General features: G+C 45.1%; 2 protein-coding genes across 2 annotated transcripts in view; one reads left to right on the top strand and one right to left on the bottom strand.

The window, feature by feature from the left end:
- The window catches only part of LOC105562403 (ras-like protein 3), a 27,060-nt gene extending 16,650 nt beyond the window's left edge, over positions 1–10,410 (top strand). The window contains exons 2-4 of the mRNA XM_012013212.1: positions 8,287–8,564; positions 8,839–9,120; positions 9,309–10,410. Coding sequence (XP_011868602.1) covers positions 8,382–8,564; positions 8,839–9,120; positions 9,309–9,398 — 555 coding nt within the window. The 5' untranslated portion in view covers positions 8,287–8,381 and the 3' untranslated portion in view covers positions 9,399–10,410. The remainder of the gene's footprint in view (positions 1–8,286; positions 8,565–8,838; positions 9,121–9,308) is intronic.
- On the bottom strand, positions 9,883–18,941 carry LOC105562404 (carboxylesterase 5A). The gene is made up of 5 exons (XM_012013213.1): positions 17,589–18,941; positions 16,532–16,808; positions 13,247–13,356; positions 12,172–12,673; positions 9,883–11,587 (listed from the first exon to the last, which is right to left on the bottom strand). Exons 1-5 carry the CDS (start codon positions 17,742–17,744, stop codon positions 10,746–10,748), a joined length of 1,887 nt encoding a protein of 628 aa, XP_011868603.1. The 5' UTR covers positions 17,745–18,941; the 3' UTR covers positions 9,883–10,745.
- Positions 18,942–20,754: the final 1,813 nt, after the last annotated feature.

The raw sequence follows: 20,754 nt of genomic DNA, 5'->3' as shown, positions 1-20,754 counted from the left end.
TGGTGCTGCGTTTTTCGCACGCCAGTAAAGTCAGTAAGGCTGGGTCTACATTGGATGTCGTAAGTCGAATAATGAACTGTGATTGGTCAATTCCTTCCGACACGACTTACGACATCCAAATGTAGACCCAGCCTTACTGACTTTACTGGCGTGCGAAAAACGCAGCACCAGTAATTTTCATTGCTACCAACTATACTGTTTTCACTGGCAGTAACTAAATCCATTTTCGAACACATCCTAAGACGCGCCACTTGTTAATTTTCGGCGAGAAAAGTAACGGACTAGGACTAGACCAGGATTCGAACCCCTGGGACTTTCTCGCTTGCCGGGCCAATGCTCTTCCAACTGAGCCGTCCAGGCCCACGCGTGTACTTCACCAGGATTGGGAAGTACTTTATAAAAGGAACTAGTTACAGTTACAAGTTATCAATTCTGAAAAGTAACGTTTTATAGTTACAGTTACTCAAAAAGTAACGAATCGTTACTTTGCAGTTGCACGGAAAGACCGGCTGAGGCAAAAATAACTAAAATTAAAATGTTGCCGTATAAATACAAGCATCTGCATTGTTTTGTGTTGCAACATTCACTAAGTTTGCTGCACAAAACGCATACAGTTGTCTTCACTACTTATCATATCAATGTGGGTACGACAATCATGACAGATATAGCTGACCCAAAGATTATTATTATTGGGGTTGCGCCAACCCTAATTAGACATGTGGTAACCATATCGGCCTCTCCGTGTACTTTCTTGCAATGAAAATAAAAATATCAAATCTGCATTTAAATTGTTAAGTGTCGATAAAGGCGTTTATGCGCTTATGCAAGGCCTAATCCAATCTGTGTAACTGTAACTTGGTTACAAGTAAAGAGTTACTTCCCAACCTTGTATTTGACCCGTGAACGTTTCAACTCGAAGATGTTAGATCGTAACGATACGAGGATTAATACGGAGATACTGCGCGTTGATCGCGTCATTATTATCTTAATCTGAAGACGAACGCAAAACACCCTCGCGCCGAACGTTTCAACGTTCGCTCCAGGGAGAGAGTCCGTCTCGAATGCTGGACCAGGACGGCAGGCAGTGTTATTCTAAGACGCCCTACACATCGCGTAATGATTGCGCGCGCTCCCCCTTTCTCATATCGCCAGGTCGTTTGCAATCATCGTCGCGGCGACGTGCCTTTTATAGAAGAGGTGCTTACCCTTCCAACTTCATAATCCTTCCCGCGCACGAAGGACTTCCCTCTTCGGGAGGGGATCGGACATCGCGTCAGATTCGAGGGGAACGACTCCCTCGCCGTGCGTGAGATATACACGGCAAGTATAAATAGAAGAATGTTGCGAGCTTCCTTTTTGCTCGTATCAATGTCGGCGCCCGATAAGGACACGCCTAATGTACTTGGGAGTTCGCTCGGGGACTCCTCCGGGCTAACGAAGCGGTTAAGCACTCTCGCGAACACCCTCGTCTTATCCTCAATTTCGAATCAATGTCCCCGATAAGCGAGCGGCGCGGGACCGCGCTTACAGTCCACCTTCTCCGTCATTCGTACGCGGCAATAGAATCAAATCAATAATCGATAGTCAAGTTGCTCGAGGCAATCGCCGAACATGCCTGTCGGACGATTAAGGTTTCATTCCGCCGTAATATCTTCTGCCGTATATCGCCGCGTATTTCTGGAGCAAGGATAGCGGAGTGCCCACGCTATCCTTGGAAATTACGTTTAATCACGCGTGACGCAACGGAGAATTGATAATACGCCTTCTGCATTGTCCGTTTCGACACACACACGCACACGTAAACGCGCGCGCGCGTCTCTCTTTCTCTCTCTCTAAGCATCCACGGCGCAAGCCAGACCCCCCCGAGACCGCAAGATTGACCGCGTTTCGCACCGATACTTTCCAAAGCTTTTTTCGCCGTCGCCCCGTCTTTGACGCGCTCTCTTTCTCCCGCGATCAATCTTCAGTCGTGCAACAGAATATATCGGCCATGGTCCTTGGTGAATAAGCGAACTTGGGTCTTTTGCGATCAGAGCGGCGAGAATGGATCGTAAACTTCGATCTTCGAAAGTGAGATCTAAAACGGAAAAAAGAAGCGAGCTCCTCCGCAAACACGTGCCTCTCGATCTACAATAGATGCTTTAAGTTCTAAGGCCGGTATTCATAGTCGATTGTTATCTCAAAATCATCCTAAGTGTTGTCTTAAGAGGCTAATACGGCTCTGTGATTGGTTAATAACACATTAAGAGTATACTTAAGATGATCTTAAATATAAGAACGGACTATGAACACCGGCCTAAGGTCCGGTTTCACCAACGTTGTTTAACTTGAAGCTTAGCTTAATTCGTTCTTTGTCTCTTTCCAACTGTTACTTTAGAATGAGACAAACGTGGCTTAAACTAAGATCAAAGTTAAACAACGTTTAGTGAAACCGGGCCTAAGTCCTAAAAAAAATTAACTAATCACAGTGTTCTCCCCTTAATAAAAAACTGTGATTGGTCAATCAAGTTCTTAAAGCTCAGGAGCAAAACCGACGGTGTTCCACTCTTTGGATTAAATCAGGGGACAGCATCATTGAAATTATGTTAGAAGCCTAAAAAGAAATCTATTCTCTTGAATAAGTTATAGATTACCTAATCTACAACTTATTTAAGCGAAGAGTTTTCTTGTTAGGCTAAACTTGATTTCAACGACACCATGCTGTTCTCTGGTTTAGTCCGAATAGTGGGACACTGTTGGTCTGTACACAAAAGTCACATAATTTGTATATTACACAAATGTTTTCCTGAATTCACAGTTCTAAGAACAACCCTTAAGGGGATGCTGGAGTGATTCTGCACTTTTTGCACCTTTCTAACCTAAAAACTGTCAGTTCGCGGAAACATTTGTGTAATATGCAAATTAAATGGCTTACGTGTACAGATCGAAAGCAGCTCGCTATTCCGGCCAAATGAAGGAACAATATGGCATCACTGAAACTAAGTTTGTAAGTCTAATAAGAGATAATAGTGAGCAACACATACATACAGTACATGCAGTATGTGTGTTGCTCACTATTATTTTTTATTAGACTTACAAACTTAGTCTCAGTGATGTCATATTGTTTTTTAATTTAGCCGGAATAGCAAGCTGCTTTCAATCATCTGTACACGTGCCATTTAATTTGTGTATTACACAAATCTTTCCACGAAACAGACAGTTTTAAGTGCAAAAGGTGCGAAAGTGCAGAATCACTCCAGCATCCCCTTAAGACGCAAGATTTAAGAAAGTGACCTATCACAATCGAATGTGAGGAGAATAATCAATTGCCCTCGATCATTTTTTTACGTCTGAAAGATCTCATTGCAGACGCCGCATCACGCGCATGATTAAGTCGTCGCGCTCGAGCGGATCGAATTTATAATTACAATCCGCGGAATCCGCAGATACGAGAATAAAAGCGCGAGCGTGGTACTGGCAGATCGGCGCGGAGATGAGGAATGTAAACGCGCTCTAGGACTTGGATCGCGTGGGGAAACGCCCGAGGAACGCGAAAGGAATGATTAAAGCCATTAAAGAGCTGAATTGCGGGCTTATATATCGCTTTCATTCCGAACCCATCGCCGTCTGGCCGGGCGTCTCCCGCGACGGCGATGATTGGTTTCGGTCGTTCCACCTTCCGAGCGAGACGCGACGTGATGCGACGCGCTCGCGGCGTGCGTGCGTGCGTGCGTGCGTGCGCGCGCGCGCGCGCGTGTGCGTAACAACGGCCGACGTGCACGTCGATGACGATAGCGGCTTCGCCTTCGAGGAGTAAAGACCCGGTTGGGTGAAGTGACTCGATGTCGGTAGAGGTGACCGAGTGCAATCAAGTGTATCGGGAGTCGCTGGAGCAGATAACGTATTTACAGGTCAAAGTGATTGGCGGCGCGTCGGTGTACGTGCGATACATCCCTCCCGTGTAAAACGCTCGCACACACGCGCGGGGCCGTGACAGACACCAGGTCCTTGCACGCGTCCGGGATGTACGACAACGGCGATTGTGCCTCGTAGCACTCGCCGATCTGTACGTGTCAGTTTGCGCGTCGAGGGTCATGTATGCGCGCGCGTTTTCACGCTGCAAAACACACTCACACGTGGCCAGAGACGGGAGTCTCTGTGTAACGAGTTTTCGTCGCGTGTCGACGGTAAATCGGCCCGGGTCTAACACCGGTGTACTTTAGCTGGGTACTTGCGCTGAGCGCCTTGAGGGAAGCCTCGCGGATCGTAAACGCGCGAGGTCGAGTCGATTCCGTTCCGTCCCGATGAATTCGTAAGAGGATCGCGGAGTCGGTAGAAACGAGTTGACGAGGAAGCCGGAGATATCGGCGGGGTCGAGAAGCGCGACCGTCTTTTCTCGAATCCATATTGTTTAAAATATCCTACGAATCTTCGTTTCCGAGTCGATCCCGAATTATTTGAAATTAGAGATCGCGCGCTTGCACGTGTTTCTTCCGCAAATACGACGGTCTGAAAAAAAAAAGTAATGTTTATTCCTTGACCACGACTGGCAAATTTATTAGAGTTCATTTTAAATCCACAGTAGTAGAATACGCAACGTTGCAACTCGTGGTTTAGATCCTTTTCGGGTAAAACTGCGAAGTATGAGTCACGTTTGGTAAATTGCATGTATCAGTGGAATTAAGATAAGAGTTAGCGATATAACGTTTCAGGAGATTACCTGATAACAAATCATAATCCTAAAGGCCTGCGTCCTGCAGCTTTTATGGAATAGGTGCAAGTTGATTGGCTGCGCATTTCTAGGAACTAGAACTTGGACCAAGTTCCAGCATCGTGGACGCAGGCCTTTAACAACTCTATTCGCAAGACAGATAAAAAAATGAGCCCCACAATTAGGCACAGAAGAACGAGGGAAAGTTGGCAACTTCATCTCGAATGATTCGGAAAAAGTAGGGTGACAAATTTTACTTAATATACACACGAATACACACACAGTAAGAATGCGAGGTGTCTTAACTCGAAAAATGACGCAGCCGCTCATCTCCGCGAGTCGCGTTTTCTGCCGGCAGAAATACGAGAGTCGCGAGAACAAGAGACCCCGCGAGGAGCCTTGCTTTCTAATTCCCGCGTTTAGCGACTTTAATTGTCGCGGGCCGGCATCTCCTGGCAGTAATACGCTTAATTAAAGTCAAAGACGAAGGTTGATCAAAGTTCACCCGACCGGCCCCTAGCGCGAGATAAACGTACGAAGAACCTCGTGCGTATCGCCACGGAAAACGAGTTTATCAACAAGGGGGACGCTCGGGGACGGTCGAAAGGAATGCGCGAGGAACGCGCGGAGGGTTAAAGAGGGTTAAAAACAATAGACGAGATGACACATCTCGGGGCCTCGTCCGGTATCCAGAGACTCAATCGTGAATCTTTTTCCTCAAACGTGAACGCGTGAAAAGTGCACATTTTCATTGACAAACATTGAATACGTTCATGAAAATTTTCGCTTTTCACGAGTTCACGCTAGGGAAGAAGATTCACGATCGAGCCCCAGGATCGAGAATTCGGCGAGTCGTCGTTGAACCCTTTCGAAATGTGAGACATCAGGGATCGTTTTTGTCCACGTGTCATCTGTAAAGTCGCTATGAATGACGTCTCGGTTTCTACGACTTTCCAATCCTTTGATCTCACGGTCGCACGGAGAGTGCGGGTGTCGTTAACAAAGTAAACCACGCCGCGGTTACCCTCGTCCCTCGAGAGGGATGAATACGGAGCGCGGATCGGGCCAAGGTTTCTCCCCTTTCCCGGGGAAGACGCACGTGCACGTGTTTCGGCAGGGCCGGACCCCTCGATCTCTCCATCGGCGAGTCTGAAATCTCGGACGGGAGATGCCGAGAGATTTACAGAAGCACGTCGCCTCACGCCAAAGCCTAATAACTAGGTCAGGAGAGCTCTGGCGAGCTTCCTTCGGTCTGTACCGAGGTGTGTGCGTGTGTTTGCAGCTTTGTACGCGATATTTTTCCGAGTCGCGGGGACACGCTGGAGCGACGCCAAAGGTTCGGACCCGCTCTCTCGGTGCTCCTCAAACTTGTTGCCCCGCTTTTGTTACGGCGCCGCGTTAATTCACGGCGGGCTTAATTGCACCATACGTGGCGCATTATAACGAAATTGCGGATTGTAAATACGTTATAACGAAGTTACAAACGAGCGGCAGCACGTGCCTCCGCCGCGGCGCCTCGAGTGCTCCGCGAAACATCCCGGGATCGATGTTGCCCCCGCGATATCGGCACGTCGCCGTGTTACTATAGGCACTGTTTGATCTTCGTTAATAAACTTAGGAGAGCACCGCGAGCTCCTTGGAACGGGGGGAAGCTGGCGAAAAATTAAACGCGGCCGCGGCCGCGGCCGCGCCGAGCGGGGAAAACCGTGGGAAAAAAAAGAAGCTCGAGAGCCATTCCCGGGAAAGATGCGCTCGTAAAAGATAACGAAGTTATTTCCCGCCGTGCGTGTTCCTTTCCGCGAGCTCTCATTTTTGCCCGTAACGCGTCCGTGTTCGCGTTTTCTTTTCTTTTCTTTTTCTTCCTTTTATTCCTTGCAGCATTGTAATCGTCGTTAATCCCATTCTGCGGAGATCGGAAAGAGGGAATCGCGCGCTGTCCGAGAAAATACCGGGAAACTTGCAAGTTTTCTACTCGCGCGAAAGCCTCCGCTCGTTCCTGTCATATCGCTCTGCTCATCGCGGGGACTCAATTTGAGGTCGATTAGCGTCGCGGTGACGTACGACACGTACGACCCGTCCCAAGATAAGGACTTCGCAAAGTCGTCAAGTGACATTTCGGCGAGTTAATTATTCACGATCAGCCCGATCGGAATAATACCTCGTGCGAAGTTATTCAGAAGTTCGCGCCGCCGTATCTCTTCCCCCCCCCTCTCTCTCTCTTGTATTAAATATTCACGAAAGAAAGCCGGTCATTTCTGTTGCTCCAGCCAACGAAATCCACTTCTCTTTCGCAGAATAAATAACGGTAGACAAACAAAAGTGGAATGAAACGCGGGCTCGGGGCGTTCGGTGCATATGTGTATAATAAATAATAAACAATCGGGGGGGAATAAGAGAGCGTCGAGCGAAATTTTGTCCAACTGTTTGAGATTGCCGGCGCGGAATTTGGAAACGGCGAAATTCGTGCAGCTTTTATTGCAGTTCTTTCTCCGCGCGTGGGGGGAGGGGAGGGGAGGGGAGGGGGACGTCGATAGGAACGTCTGTCGTTGTAAAATTTCAAATGCGCCGTAACAATGTTACGCCTCCCGAGGTAACTTTATCAAGCGCTGTAACGCGCACCGTACGAAAGTCCGAGAGTGGCGGCTTTCATTGTACAGGTCCATTCATAAGGTAAAATCAATGACGGATTGGCGCAAAGAATTGCGCGGCCGCCGATTGGCCGCGGCGCGTCGCCATGATGCCACCGCCGGCCAATCGGCGCCCCGTCCGCGGCGTCCGCGTTTTCCCTCTCGTCCTGCCATTCGTCGCGCGGAAACAACGCGCTTCGGCGAAGCAAAACACGAGCGGGAGCAGCCGCGTGACTTTGTGGAGCAAATGCTACTGCTTTCCCGCGAAACAATTAACCATACCGCTTCCGTTTCCGGATGCCGGAATTTTGCACGATAGCGGCAATAATCTCTCAGCTTTGGGAAGCCTAAAAACAGAAAGGAAACGTATTCGTACGAGACGCCGCGCGCGGCACAGAGTTCGGCAGAATTTGAAACTGTACCCTCGAAAACGCGAGAACGTCTTTAAAAAGATCGCGCCAACGTTTAAATATAAAAGATTAAGGCTCGGTTTCATCAACGTCGTTTAACTTTAAGCTTAGTTTAATTCGTTCTTTGTTTCTTTCCAACCGTTACTGTGGGGAGAAACAAGCACGAATTGAACTAACAGTAAAATTAAAGTTAAGCGACATTTGATGAAACCGGGTCCAAACGTTTAATCGTAATTCATGACGTTATCTGTGTAAATAATTTTTTGTGCTGAGTAAATTCTCGACTTGATGCGATATTAGAAATTGTAAGGATTATTACATCTTCGTGGAAGAATAGATGATTGCCCGTCCTTATACATATATAATGAGCCCGGTAATTTATCATAATCGCGTATATACGACCTTTGTTTTATTTAGCGTGAAATCACCGTGTATATACGCGTAAAAAGCATTGAGTCATAAAAGGCTGAGTCGTCCTGGAGGAAGGTGTGTCATTAAAATTAACCCGTTGTGTAATGCTCGTGGCCTTTAACTGGACGGTCGCACGTTGTTGTTTCAGGTCCGTCTCGCTGAGAGCAAATCGAGGCAAAACGTGGCGGATTCGGTGACCCCTCGACTGTGATCAGGCCCATAGGCAGTAGGTAGGGCAAGGAGATGCGCGAATATAAAATAGTGGTGCTGGGCAGCGGAGGTGTAGGCAAGTCCGCCCTCACTGTCCAGTTCGTGCAGGAGATCTTCGTAGAGAAGTATGACCCGACGATCGAGGACAGCTACCGCAAGCAAGTCGAGGTCGACGGACAACAATGTATGCTAGAGATCCTAGACACAGCCGGCACGGTAAGTATCCTCCCGCGTAACACGTTTCTACACTCGGAATACGCGAATACGCCGTTAAGTTGCGAAATTTCGTCCATTTTTGCCCGAGTATTGATCTCGTCTCGTTACTCTTTCATAGTCTCTAATTTGCAAAACGCGAGCGGAAGTCTTCGGTGAAATAGCACGAAGACACGCTTCTTCACTTATCTTTCAACGCGTCGCGTAACTTTCTCTTTTTATTTCGCGGTTTGCATTTCTGAGTGACGTTATCTTGACGATTCTTGTCCGTTTGCAGGAACAATTCACAGCCATGAGGGACCTTTATATGAAAAATGGGCAGGGCTTCGTGTTAGTGTATTCGATAACAGCACAATCAACCTTCAACGACCTGCAAGACCTCAGGGAACAGATCCTGCGGGTAAAGGACACAGATGATGTGCCGATGGTGCTAGTAGGTAACAAGTGCGACCTGGAGGACGAGAGGGTAGTAGGAAAGGATCAGGGTGTCAACCTTGCCCGGCAATTCAATTGCGTGTTTATGGAGACCTCTGCCAAAGCTAAAATTAACGTTCGCGATGTGAGTTGACTCTCAATTCTATTTTATTCTGACGTGAGAATTTTATAATTTTGTCGCTCGACATCTTTCAATGAAAGTATATAACTAATAGCTAGCTCGCAATATTTTGTACAATGCTAATAGTCGTATATTCTAGCTGATGTACATTATTGACACAGTTTTAACAACTTGTCACCTTTCGCTTTCAGATTTTCTACGACCTGGTGCGGCAAATAAACAAGAAATCGCCAGAGAAGAAGATGAAGCAGAAGAAGAAATCGCTGTGCCTACTTCTGTAAGGTATATATGGCGGAGCCCATATTCTCCTACATGAAAATCCGAGGATACCGGTGGATTAAGAAAAAAAAGGACCGAAGCGGTTATAAGACAAGAAAGATACTAATGACAAAAGAGGAGGAGGGGGCTGACGGAATATTAGGCGGCAGTTGAACGGGAATTCTGAAATCCGAACGGTTGTAAAACGATGGTAGAGACGGGAGAATAAGGGCATATAAGGGCACAAGGTAAACGCAGCGGAGCGAAGAACGAAGAGATACGTGGAAGGGAACGCAGCGATAAACGGAAGGAAATATTGTATATAACATTGGTTCCGGGATGGCTCGTGTGCACGCGCGCAAGCAACGGCGCACAAAGTAGGATACGAGACCCCGCAGCATCGGTTATCACTGTAGGAGTTTTACATGAATAAATGAAGGGAAAAAATGATTAATTAATAGTATATATTTAGGAGAAAGGAAGAGATAAGGAAACAAAACAGAAACGTTTGTGGATGTGCGCGTGCGCAGGCCACCAGCCCCCAAGCATCGCGCTCTCGCCGCGCACCTCTCTCTCTTATATAATATAATAATTATACATAGATGGTACTTGAACATTATTATTGCTATTATTATTAATATTAATTATTAATTATTATCGGATCATCAAAATATTCGTAAGTTATCAAACTGTTTGTTTCTCAAACAAAGTATGTTTTTCTATATCTCTCCGTATTAAGGCAAATAATAAAAAAAAATCAGTGAATGTTAAAAAAAAGGGCCCAAGTTTTCTACTCTTGTAATGCAACCTGGATTTCATTTTATTTTATTCCGAGCCCCCTTTGTCTCGTTTGTGAACCATGTTCGGCCGTTCGCGTGATTAACCTGTAGATAATTTCTCCTTGTTTCGTATAATCTACATCAAGTAACATGTAAGATAAGAAGAACGGAATAAAATAACTTTGTGATATACGCAATGTAATTGAGAATATCAAATGCGAACGTAAGAAAATATAATATAACTACCATATCGCAATAAACACAGGCGTACGAGTGCGAGAACTCTCGATTAAACGCGTACAACATTGTGAAACAATTATCGCGAATGCGTACGCAGAATCTATTCACACGAGAAAATGCGAATTTCGCGAAATATACATATATTCTACAAGAGTATAACAAGATTGTTACTGCGTTTGCTTTTAAAAGGTAGAGTGTGGGAAGAGATCTTGTTATAAAATTGCAAAATCCGACGACGCCGTTTTGTCTTCTTTCGTTATTGGTCTATTAAAAAATATACAACAGCGAGCGCAACAACACGTTTTTTTTTGTTTAATTCAGTATTTAATATTTAATGCTATATGACCGTAGCTAGAACCAGAAGCGATGCAATGCCAACGTAGCCATCGCACCGCTGAGACACAAGCTGCGAAAGATCCTCCGTGTCGCCGCCGTGTTCGTGATGTTGCAACAATTGTTCGTCGCCTCCATCACAATTTGCGGATAGTAGTCGTTCCAAAACGCGAGCGCCTTGTAATCCACCGCGTCCGGCTCATTCATCTCCACGTTCTTGTCGATGATCAGAATTCTCGGATTCTCCTGCGTGTAGGGCTCCCACTTGATCGACCCTGTCCCGCTCGTCAAGGAGGGATCCCCGGTCTTGGCGAACGTCGCCAGCATCATCATCATCACGTCGGACACCTTCTTGTCGTTGAAAATCCATTGCACCGCACCGGAGCCCATCAGATGCGGTAAACCCCAGACGAATGGCAGCTCGAACATGTGCGGCACGCCCGCCCATTCCGGCACGTCCTTCGCGACCGGTGCCGTTTTGGGACGATAATCGAAGCGATATACGAAAGCCGTCGCTCTTCGCTTCGCCACTTTACCGGCCAGCAACGTCAGACCAGCTGCGTAATTCTTTTCCGTTTGCAGATCCAGGTATCTGTCACGAAACACCGTCGTGTTCGTCGTGGATGGGTACGGTCTATAGAAGAACAGCACCGCGTTCGTCACCATCTCGGGCTTCGACTCGCAGGTGCTGTTATCATCCGGAGTCTGCACCGCCGCCGTGAACTCGTCTGTGATCATCGTCTCGAAGTTCTCCGAGGAGAGTCCGCCCTCTGGATTCTGACCGCCGGTGGTCTCCATGTACGCCAAAACCTGCTCGTTATTCGTGTAGCCGACGATCAACGGCACCGTGTTGAAGTTACCTAATTTCATCAAAGTTAAGGGAACATTTAAATCGTTACATCGAGGAAGATACAGAGAATAATATAATTCTTAAAATACTTGAAATAAACTCGCAGAGAATAAGTATTTGAAGAATTATTTGAGTACATTGCTCTTAAATATCTTCGCGTATCTTAAATCGATATTAAGGTCTTTCCTTAGTGTCAAAGTATAAGATAAAGTCTTACTTTAAGAAGATCTTCGGATCATTTGGTTTTTAGATATATTCACGTGTTTTAATTTTAACCCTTAAATGCGCAAGTTTTCATAGCATTTTGAAAGTTTTTTAACTAAATAATGACTGCTTAAGAAATCCTAGAGAAACACTTAAAAAAATTCTTTACTAATTTGAATTCTCCCCCAGAAGGACTCCAAAGGGTTTCTCCATCCAGAAGGGCCAGAGGAGGCCCTTTACAGATGTGCGAAGCTGCGCGTTTTCGGTTCGAACTTCACAAAGGAAAATACGATGCGAAACATCGAAAAGTCGCCTTGCACATATGCAGAACTACGCGCTTAAGGATTAAAGGCTTGCTATATAATGTTATCGGGTCACTTGGGCAATCACCGTATTCCAAGATGTCCTTGGGATGTTGCGCGAGGAACGGTTCCGTCTCGTTGTTCGTATCGGCGTCGACGATCGGGCCCCAGGTCTCGATGTCGGACGAGTGCTTGATGAGGAATTCGGCCTGCAGCCGACGCAGGCACTCCATGAGCGCGCTGGTCGGCCGTCGGTCGCAGCCGAATCTGTTTGCTATGATGTCCACCACCGGCTTCTCCCTCTCCAGGGTGCCGACCGAACCGATGGCGTCTCCGCTCATGGCGATCGCCTTGTGGAATTTGCCTTTGCTGAGCGGGCTCAGCATGTGCAGCCCGACGCTGATGGCACCGGAACTGTGGCCGTAGATGACGATGTTGCCGGGATCACCGTTAAAGTACTTGATGTTCCGCTTTATCCAGTCAAGGGCGGCGATCTGGTCGAACATGCCGTAATTGCCGGACGCCTCGGTGTCCGTCGTCGTGAAGAATCCGAGGATGTTTAATCGATACGCCACCGTCACCACTAGCACCTGCCGGCCGCAAAAGTCGCCCCCGTTTAATCTCGCGAAGACTTTGTAGGCTTTTCTCCCTTTCCGTTTTTTTTTCCTAACGTGCGCCCGCGATAAAATCTCACGAGCAATTGTTACCGAAAGAGATTTACTTTCATTTCGTGCCACGCAAGCGATCAATTTGCCCTCCCTTCCCCACCGTGAATCGTACCTGGGAGCCAGTAAACGATACCGCATTATGTACATTACGTCATGATGTGTAACGAAAGCTCCATTAATGATGTATCGCGGTCGAATATCAGAGGGTGCGGTTCTATTCTAGAAGTGACGGCACGCGAGATAAGGGAAAGAAAAGGCCTGATGTTATTCGATTCCCTTCGATTTTACGTCCGTCTTGTAAATGTCCGGGAAGTTGATTGAATTGAATTAAAAATACACGTTCATCGCCATCTCTCCCCCTCCCCCCCCCTCTTTAGTATCGTAATTATATTGGTATCGATTAGATCGCCGACCGAGTTACATTGATTTCAATCGCTCGCGTCCAGTTTCCGGCTGTTTCGCAAGCAATCGCGCGCGAAACGCGCGTAGTCGCACCTTTTGTTTGGTAACGAATATAGAGGCGTCCCAGATCGCTGGAGTTCCGGTGTTGAAGTCGCCACCGTGGAACCAAACCATCACTGGCCATCGGTCACTCTGGCGATTTCCTATGCACATGAAATATCCGTTAGCTATCAGAGCCATCAATCCATTAAGAGAGAGTTATTAACTTGAAAACGGTTTGATTTGATTGCCTTAGCAGAATGACGGACTTGCGATTACAAGACAGTATTTATAAAACATTCATCTACTATTAGCAAAATGATTACTTTCGTATATACGTTTATTCCTTGCAAGCGTTGCGTTCGTTACACATTTAAAACTTGAGACATAACGTATTGTGCGTTACTTGGAGCAAAGACTGGAAGCATAAGACACTGGTCTTGAAATTACAACTCAGCCATGCAAGCTGGATCGCACTTGGTATCCAAACAAGGTGCGAACACACCCCGATGAGCCAAGTTAGAATCTATATACTCTTAAGGATTTCTCAAGTATTAACGGAAATAGACAAGATCAATATTAACAATATGACGCATCTAGTACTTGTCGGTTCCTTTGAAACTTTTGTTCTTGAACTATTGTGTGGGGAAAGAAAACTTGGATATTTTATTAGGACTCGATTGCCCCAAAGATAGGCTGCGGGTCGAGTGGGGTTTTAGTGCTTCTTTTCATATTATATGTAGTTCCATTCGTATAGATCGAGAGAGGGATAATTTATGTGAAGCCACCGCGAACAGTGCATATCCGAATATTCTATTTCCAACCCGGCTGGCTTGTTACGATAACGCGGGGACCGGTACGAGACTCCCTGGCCCCCCTGCGGTTTCCTGAACACGGACGTCCCGTCCCGCGTTATCGTACCGTCGGTCTCTTAGCGACGACCTTGGCATATGTTTCTTTCGGCGTTTTCCGCAATCGCGTTATTGTCATATCGGACGGAGGTGGTTCCAGGTATAGCCGAGTGTCGCACGTCGCGGGGGCTTTCCGTAAGTATCGCCAGCGTATCCGTTATAGCTTCTTGCGCGAATCAATGACTCATGACGGCAGGTCGTGACGATTCAACGACTTCCTCGCCGCGAGACGAGCGAAGGAACGAAAAGAGAGGGTGAGAGCGAGAGGGCGAGCTTTCGTGACCGGCTTTCTGGTATCTCCGCATCTCAGGCCGGGGCCCTGGAAGATCGCGTGCCACCGTGGGCGCGCTAGTTACTGTTACTACTCCTTACCAGCCCTACGTTATATATCGACCCCGACTACCGTCGTCGTCGTCATACGTGATTTCGTGCCACGATTTCGCGACTGCGAGATCAGACCTTTTTTCCTCTCGAATAAGAGAGAAAGAGAGAGAGAGAGACCGTTTAGCGGTTACCGATTTCGGCAACGGTAATCAAAGTATGGCGCAAACCTTTGCATTCAGCTTTACCCCATTCACCCCGTTGAACTATTCGTTTGTATACGCGTGTTGGAGCTCTTAAAGCTTTTTAAAGCTCTACCTGTATATATTTCCTGGTCGTACCTCATTAAATTTGTATTAGGGTAGGACTGGGGCAAGTGGAAAAAACGCAATGCGAAAGAAATTAAAACTCGTTTGTCTACGTTAAACGGGTTTTACGTTAGATCTCTAGGTAAATTTGCGAAACAAAACGTATCGCGTAAGGACAAAACTATATTAGTATTTTCGATAAATTTATTTAGAATTGTAACGTAAATTCAGTTTCACCAGCATTTTAAAGTTTTAGATTACTCATTTAAAGTTCTCCAAGAACGTCTCTTTGTATTTGTCTTGCTGCATTTCTGGTAATTCTGTACCCGAGCTAATTGAAGGGACAGCAACGGATAATATTAATATTATTTTCTCATTTCGATTATCGACGACATATACTTTTCGCGCGCGCGCGCGACCCTATTACTCTCGATTCAGATGAAAGGTAACGCTAACGTTTGAAAAGAACTCTTGAAAGAAGTAATCACCGAGAACAATCACAGCATGAACGGAACGCCAACTTCACGGAAGAATTATCTAAGTTAATCGTATTGTGTAACAAACAGAACGTCCACCTTTTACACTTTTTATATGCAACGCGATAAGTCTTCTCTATACGACACCAGACCTTAGCGCGGCACATTATTAATTTTTTGCTTTGATCCACCTTTATCTGATCGCGGTGGTATAATGCTCGAACACCTCCCCCTCCCGCGAGTAATCACCGTAATCACCCTCTTTCTCTCGGATGATAAGAATCAGTCTCCGAGAACTTGAGGGCGAGCATTATCTCGCACTCTCGGGAACGAACTTCGCCGTTGACCGTCGTTTCTTCGTCACGTTGCGTGCCGTAACGTTATCGAGGTTCATACGGCGAAGAAATATCACGTGGACAGTATCAAGGATTATCATCAGTCAAGCATTCTGCCTGCCGATCATATTTATCACGAGCAATAAACGCTCGCGTCGCGAAAATCTGCCCATGAGTGTGAACGAAGGTAACAGCTGACTCTTTCGTTCCTTTCGTATGTTTAAATTCTTTCCGGGAGAAAGCACGAGTAAAAAGTTAGAAAAATGCCCGGCAAGGAAATGATATTAAAAAATAATTTATACCTAAAAAAGATATATCTAAGTTTATACTTAAAAGAAATTTGAAACAATAATAATTTAGAGGCTCTCTTGAATATTCAATAAAAGTATAAAAGAGGCAATGAGAGCCAAGCGTAATATAAATAAGCATTGAATTTTACTGAAAATATCTGTGTAACTTTGGACTTTTATTTTTTGTTCTCATTTATTCAATATTTTTTAACTATTCATACAGTACACAATATTTATAACATATATACGAGATGTTTTAAAGATTTTATGTATACATGTTTTATAAATATTGTGTGCTGCATAGGTACGGACTGCGAATCTACCAACTTTTTTATTTACTTCTACTAAAATTTTTATTTGCTTCTACTAAAACATTTACTAGATTTGAAGAAATAGATATGAATTCTCTTGGAATTTCCAGTCTCAATCAAATAAAATTTTGGTTTAGGTAAAGAAATTGCTTTGAAATTAAATAAAAGTCCAATAAGGTCAAAATTCAAACCCGCGTTACTACACTTCCTAGGTTTTATTTTATTTTTATGCTGCTAAGGATGCAAAAAGGGACCGAAACGTACGCTACGCATTCATTTTTATATCTCTTATTGCCTTCTTGAAACAAATTGGAAATGACCTCCTCCGATTTCGAGAGCTGTAAAATTTGACATGTAAATTCTAATTCTACAGGAACGCACGCATACCTTCGTTCGGGACGAAGATGTTCAAGAAGAGACAATCCTCGTTGAATCCCGGATCGGGCACGTCCGGTGGTAGCAAACGCTTGTAGAGCTTTTCGTGCAGTTTAAGCTGACCCGAAGCCTGCTGGCAGGACGGCGCAAATTGCGTTGCATTTCTCACGCCGTTCCAAGAGGGAAGAGGATCTGTCACTGGTCGCGTGAAGCGAAGCTTGCCGAGCGGGGGTTGCGCGTAAGGGATACCAAGGTACTGCGTCAGTCTTAACGAGTTACTGACGCTTACCTAAATTTCAGAAGAGTACACGGTATAACGAAAGAAGCACTTATCGACGACTAAAAATCTTACCTTCAAGTACCAAGTTATCGTTTGTTTGTTTCTAGAATTTTGAAAAAATTAAAAATAACGAATAGCTGAATTGTTGCTTCTCTAAAATTGGAAAAAGAAACAGCGCTCTAGTGAAAATTGGATTCAAATTATATTTATATAAAATTGATTGTATGTTCATAAACGATTGCAATCTGAAGATTCAGCCGATTATAATCAACGTTAAGTTTTTTTTTATTGAACCGACGCAAAATATGTTCAACTTGATAACACGGTATTTTTATTTCTATTTGAGATTACAACTCACAAAAAAATAGCGAAATTAATATTCGAATTAACAGACATGAAACCAGTCGTTTACTCGAGGGTGATCACGTCGGAAGATTCAAATCCCTATCAATTTTACACACGGAGAGAAGTTTCTCTTAAAATTTATCTTGAAAATTATGTAATCGTGGGATTTTGCACTTTGGAGAATTTTATGAGAGTGTTTTGAAATTTTACCCTACATTTTACTGGTAAGATGTGTACCAATTGTAAGTATAATTGCTACTAAAATGTATAAAATTTCAAAAAGATAAAGTTGTTTAAACTGCCATGTTGTCCCACGATTGCATGATTTTCAGGGTAAATTTGAGGAGAAAATTCTCTCCGTGTACAGCGCGGGGTGGTCGGTTCCAGTAAACGAATGTAAAGCCTTAAGACCAACCGGAATAGATTGAAACACGATGATCGTACCTCTTTGCCGAGGACGATACCCTGACTCGGTATCTTAACGGTTGGGCTCTCGCGGTTGAGACCCTGTCGCGCGTGGGTCCTCTGAGCGCGGCAAACATGGGTCCTCTGGACGAGAAGCAGGGCGGACACAAAAAGCAGCCACGTCGCGCGCCTCATCCTGCAGACTGACTGGGATCCGCCGCGTACCGCGGCGGCTTCCTCGAGCGGCCACCTCCAGTTTCACGGGGGTTGCTTAGCGTGACTCCCTACGTTTCGCCTTTCTCCACAGCCGCCCGCCCACCACTCGCCCTCCGGTACCTCCGGGTTCATTTTCTTGAGTTCGCGGTCGACACGGTCAGCCGTGAGGGACCTGCGCTCTTTCACCCTTCGCGCTCTTACGCCCGACAGAAAAACTCGCAATTCCGTGTCCCTCTATACTCCACGGGGCGCGTGCGAAAAGTATAGGGTCAATCACGGCTGTGAATACACTGCAAAAGCTAAGTGTGTTACTTTCACACATTTTAGGCATGTTACTCGCTGTAGATGCACTTTTTACACACGTTTCGTCATTAGAACGCGCGCGAAGTGTGTTGTTTTTACACGTGTTGTTGGACAAGGTGCGTTCCGTCTCACGCATGATGCGCATAATGCATCGTGCGTGAAACAGAACGCACCTACAACCGCTTAAAAACGACGTAATAGGAAAGAGACATATACTGTCGCTGTTAAACTCTCTGGCCCGTGATACTTAAGCAATTTCTTATTTTTTTCCCACACAATGTTTATATTAATAAAATTTTAATTTTACTAATGTAAAATCTTACATATGTTCGTTAATTGAACTGCATTGGTCCGATCTCTGTGATATAATCAAGGTACACTTCAAAACTTTCATATACGACCGCACGAATATCAGCACACTTAAACTGTGTTGCGTTTTTCCGTTCGTTTTCGCTCGCGCGTTATATTGCCAACGTGTGGTTGCATCGTACACACGTGTATTACATAAGTAGTTCGTGATTAATTTCAAATACGCTTCATATGTGATCAAATTAATGTGTGTTGATGGGTTGCGCCGAGAAGTGTGTACACCAATTAACTGTAGTGAAACTGCGCACTCACATCACTTATAGACACAGTAGTTATTCAGTACGCGCGAACAAAGTGTGTTATGCATTGTTTCTATACACGTTGACATACCTGGTTTTCGCAGTGCAGATATCTCTCACAATCAAAGCCCCTTTGAATGACTGTACGATCAAAATCGCGTAATAAATACTTGCATAACAGGTTTTTTTTCAGCTACAGATTCACCAGAAATTGTGTCGACACACATCCGGTAATTATTTATGACATTGAAATGTTCTAGAAGGATGATTATTTGTTATAGACATGCTGGAGTTACAAATTCTCATGTTCGACGTTGCTAGAGGCAGCATCGATGTCTCCCAATCCCGACGATGGTCGTATAATTTATCGGACAAGACCACAAGGCGCGCGCGAGGCTGATCGATCGAGAGATACGCACGATAAGCATAAGGATCCGGCCGTTTACGCGTAAAATGTAATAATCTACAATTACATGTACAATGTAAATTATGTTTTGTGTGTCGTGTAAACAATGAATAATCCATGAATCATCGAGCATTTACATTTTAGAAATATCGCGGAAATTTATGTCACGTTTGCAATTTTATATTTTCAGTTACAATTATTTATGCAGTCCGGGCAGAATTATTATGCTTCAAAAAATTAACAGAACAGCATAAATCATAATATAATACTTTTATCAGTATCACATATCTTTTACATTTTACTGTAAGCTAAATAGATGCAGTATAAAACTAATAAAATGTATCCCATTTAAACTATAATACCCAGATAGCATGTTTGTCTAAAAGACAAACAAAAAGACTTTCAGACGACATTAAGTTGTCTTTTAGACACGTACGTCTAAAAATGGCCTTAAAGATATCTTTATGATGTCTTTTAAACATGTATTGCTATCTGGGTGTATACATACCCCGGACAGCATACAATGCATCTAAAAGACGCCATAAAGATACCTTTATGCCTAAAAGAAAACTTAGTGACGGCTTAAAGATGTCTTTTAGACACGCATTGCTATCTGAGACCGTTCAAGAACTTAATTAATTAATCAGTCACTTTATAATAATTTACATTGCTTGCACCGACAATAAAAAAAGGCTCGCATAAAAAGTCCATGTGGACGTAATCTCAAAATTTACGGCACGACCTAGAGGACAAGAATGCACCGCACTGCACGTACGTTGGGGTCGGCCGTGATTACAATTGGCCACGGATCAGGCGTTGATTTGCATAAAAGTATTAATCGCAATGCAAATAAGCGCCGGCGCGCGAAACGTAACCCGAACCAGTATCAAGCCACACGGTAGCACCCTTGTTATTACAGGGCGCACGTGGACACCGTAACGATTGACCTAAAAATTCCGTTAACGGCAGAATTTTGAAATACGGATGACACTTGGTCGATAGGATGCCTGAAATACCGCGACGTCGTGTGTATACGTCGTAGTAGCACGCGGGAAGTGTCAGGAGCGAACGAGGGAAAATACACCGCCGCTATTCCATTTCGCCGTTTTTCTTGCTCGACTCGCGCGCTGCGGCTCCTTCTAATTAATTCGCATAATTCATGCATGATCGATAACGTTCGCGCGCGGTGGAGAAGTATCGGAGACTTCGAACAATTTCGTCGTAAAGCGTTGGAAGGCCTTGAAAATCGATACAGAGGTCTTTCGCCCCGAAGAAAGAGAGGGGAGGGGGGAGGGTGGGAGGATAACACGCTATCATTAAGATGTAATCTTCGAGCACCCCCCCAGCTAGCGCGACCTTGAACGTTGCGCAAACCGCAGTTATCCGTGTCCGGCCGAAAAGCCCTTTCTTCGCAATTATCCCCGGCGAGAATGTGTGGCGTGTCGATATTAATTATTACTCGACAAATTAGGCGACGAGACCTGCCAAGATTTCTTTCGATCGTGCACGCGAATTATGCGAGCTCTTTCGGTTTCTGCAAAACAATCCGGATAGCCAAATCTGTCGGGACAGATTTCGTCAAATGACCCACTAGAAATTTTGAAGGCTGAAAGACTGCAGACCCTAGTGGCACAGTGCATCGGCTAAACATTGGCTAAATATCGGTCCAATT

This window comes from Vollenhovia emeryi, unplaced genomic scaffold, assembly GCF_000949405.1.
Source record: "Vollenhovia emeryi isolate VEMERY1.0 unplaced genomic scaffold, V.emery_V1.0 DF939189.1, whole genome shotgun sequence".
Lineage (NCBI taxonomy): Eukaryota > Metazoa > Arthropoda > Insecta > Hymenoptera > Formicidae > Vollenhovia > Vollenhovia emeryi.
The sequence above is the reverse complement of the archived record's forward strand: the minus strand, read 5'-3'. Positions and strand labels throughout refer to the sequence as shown.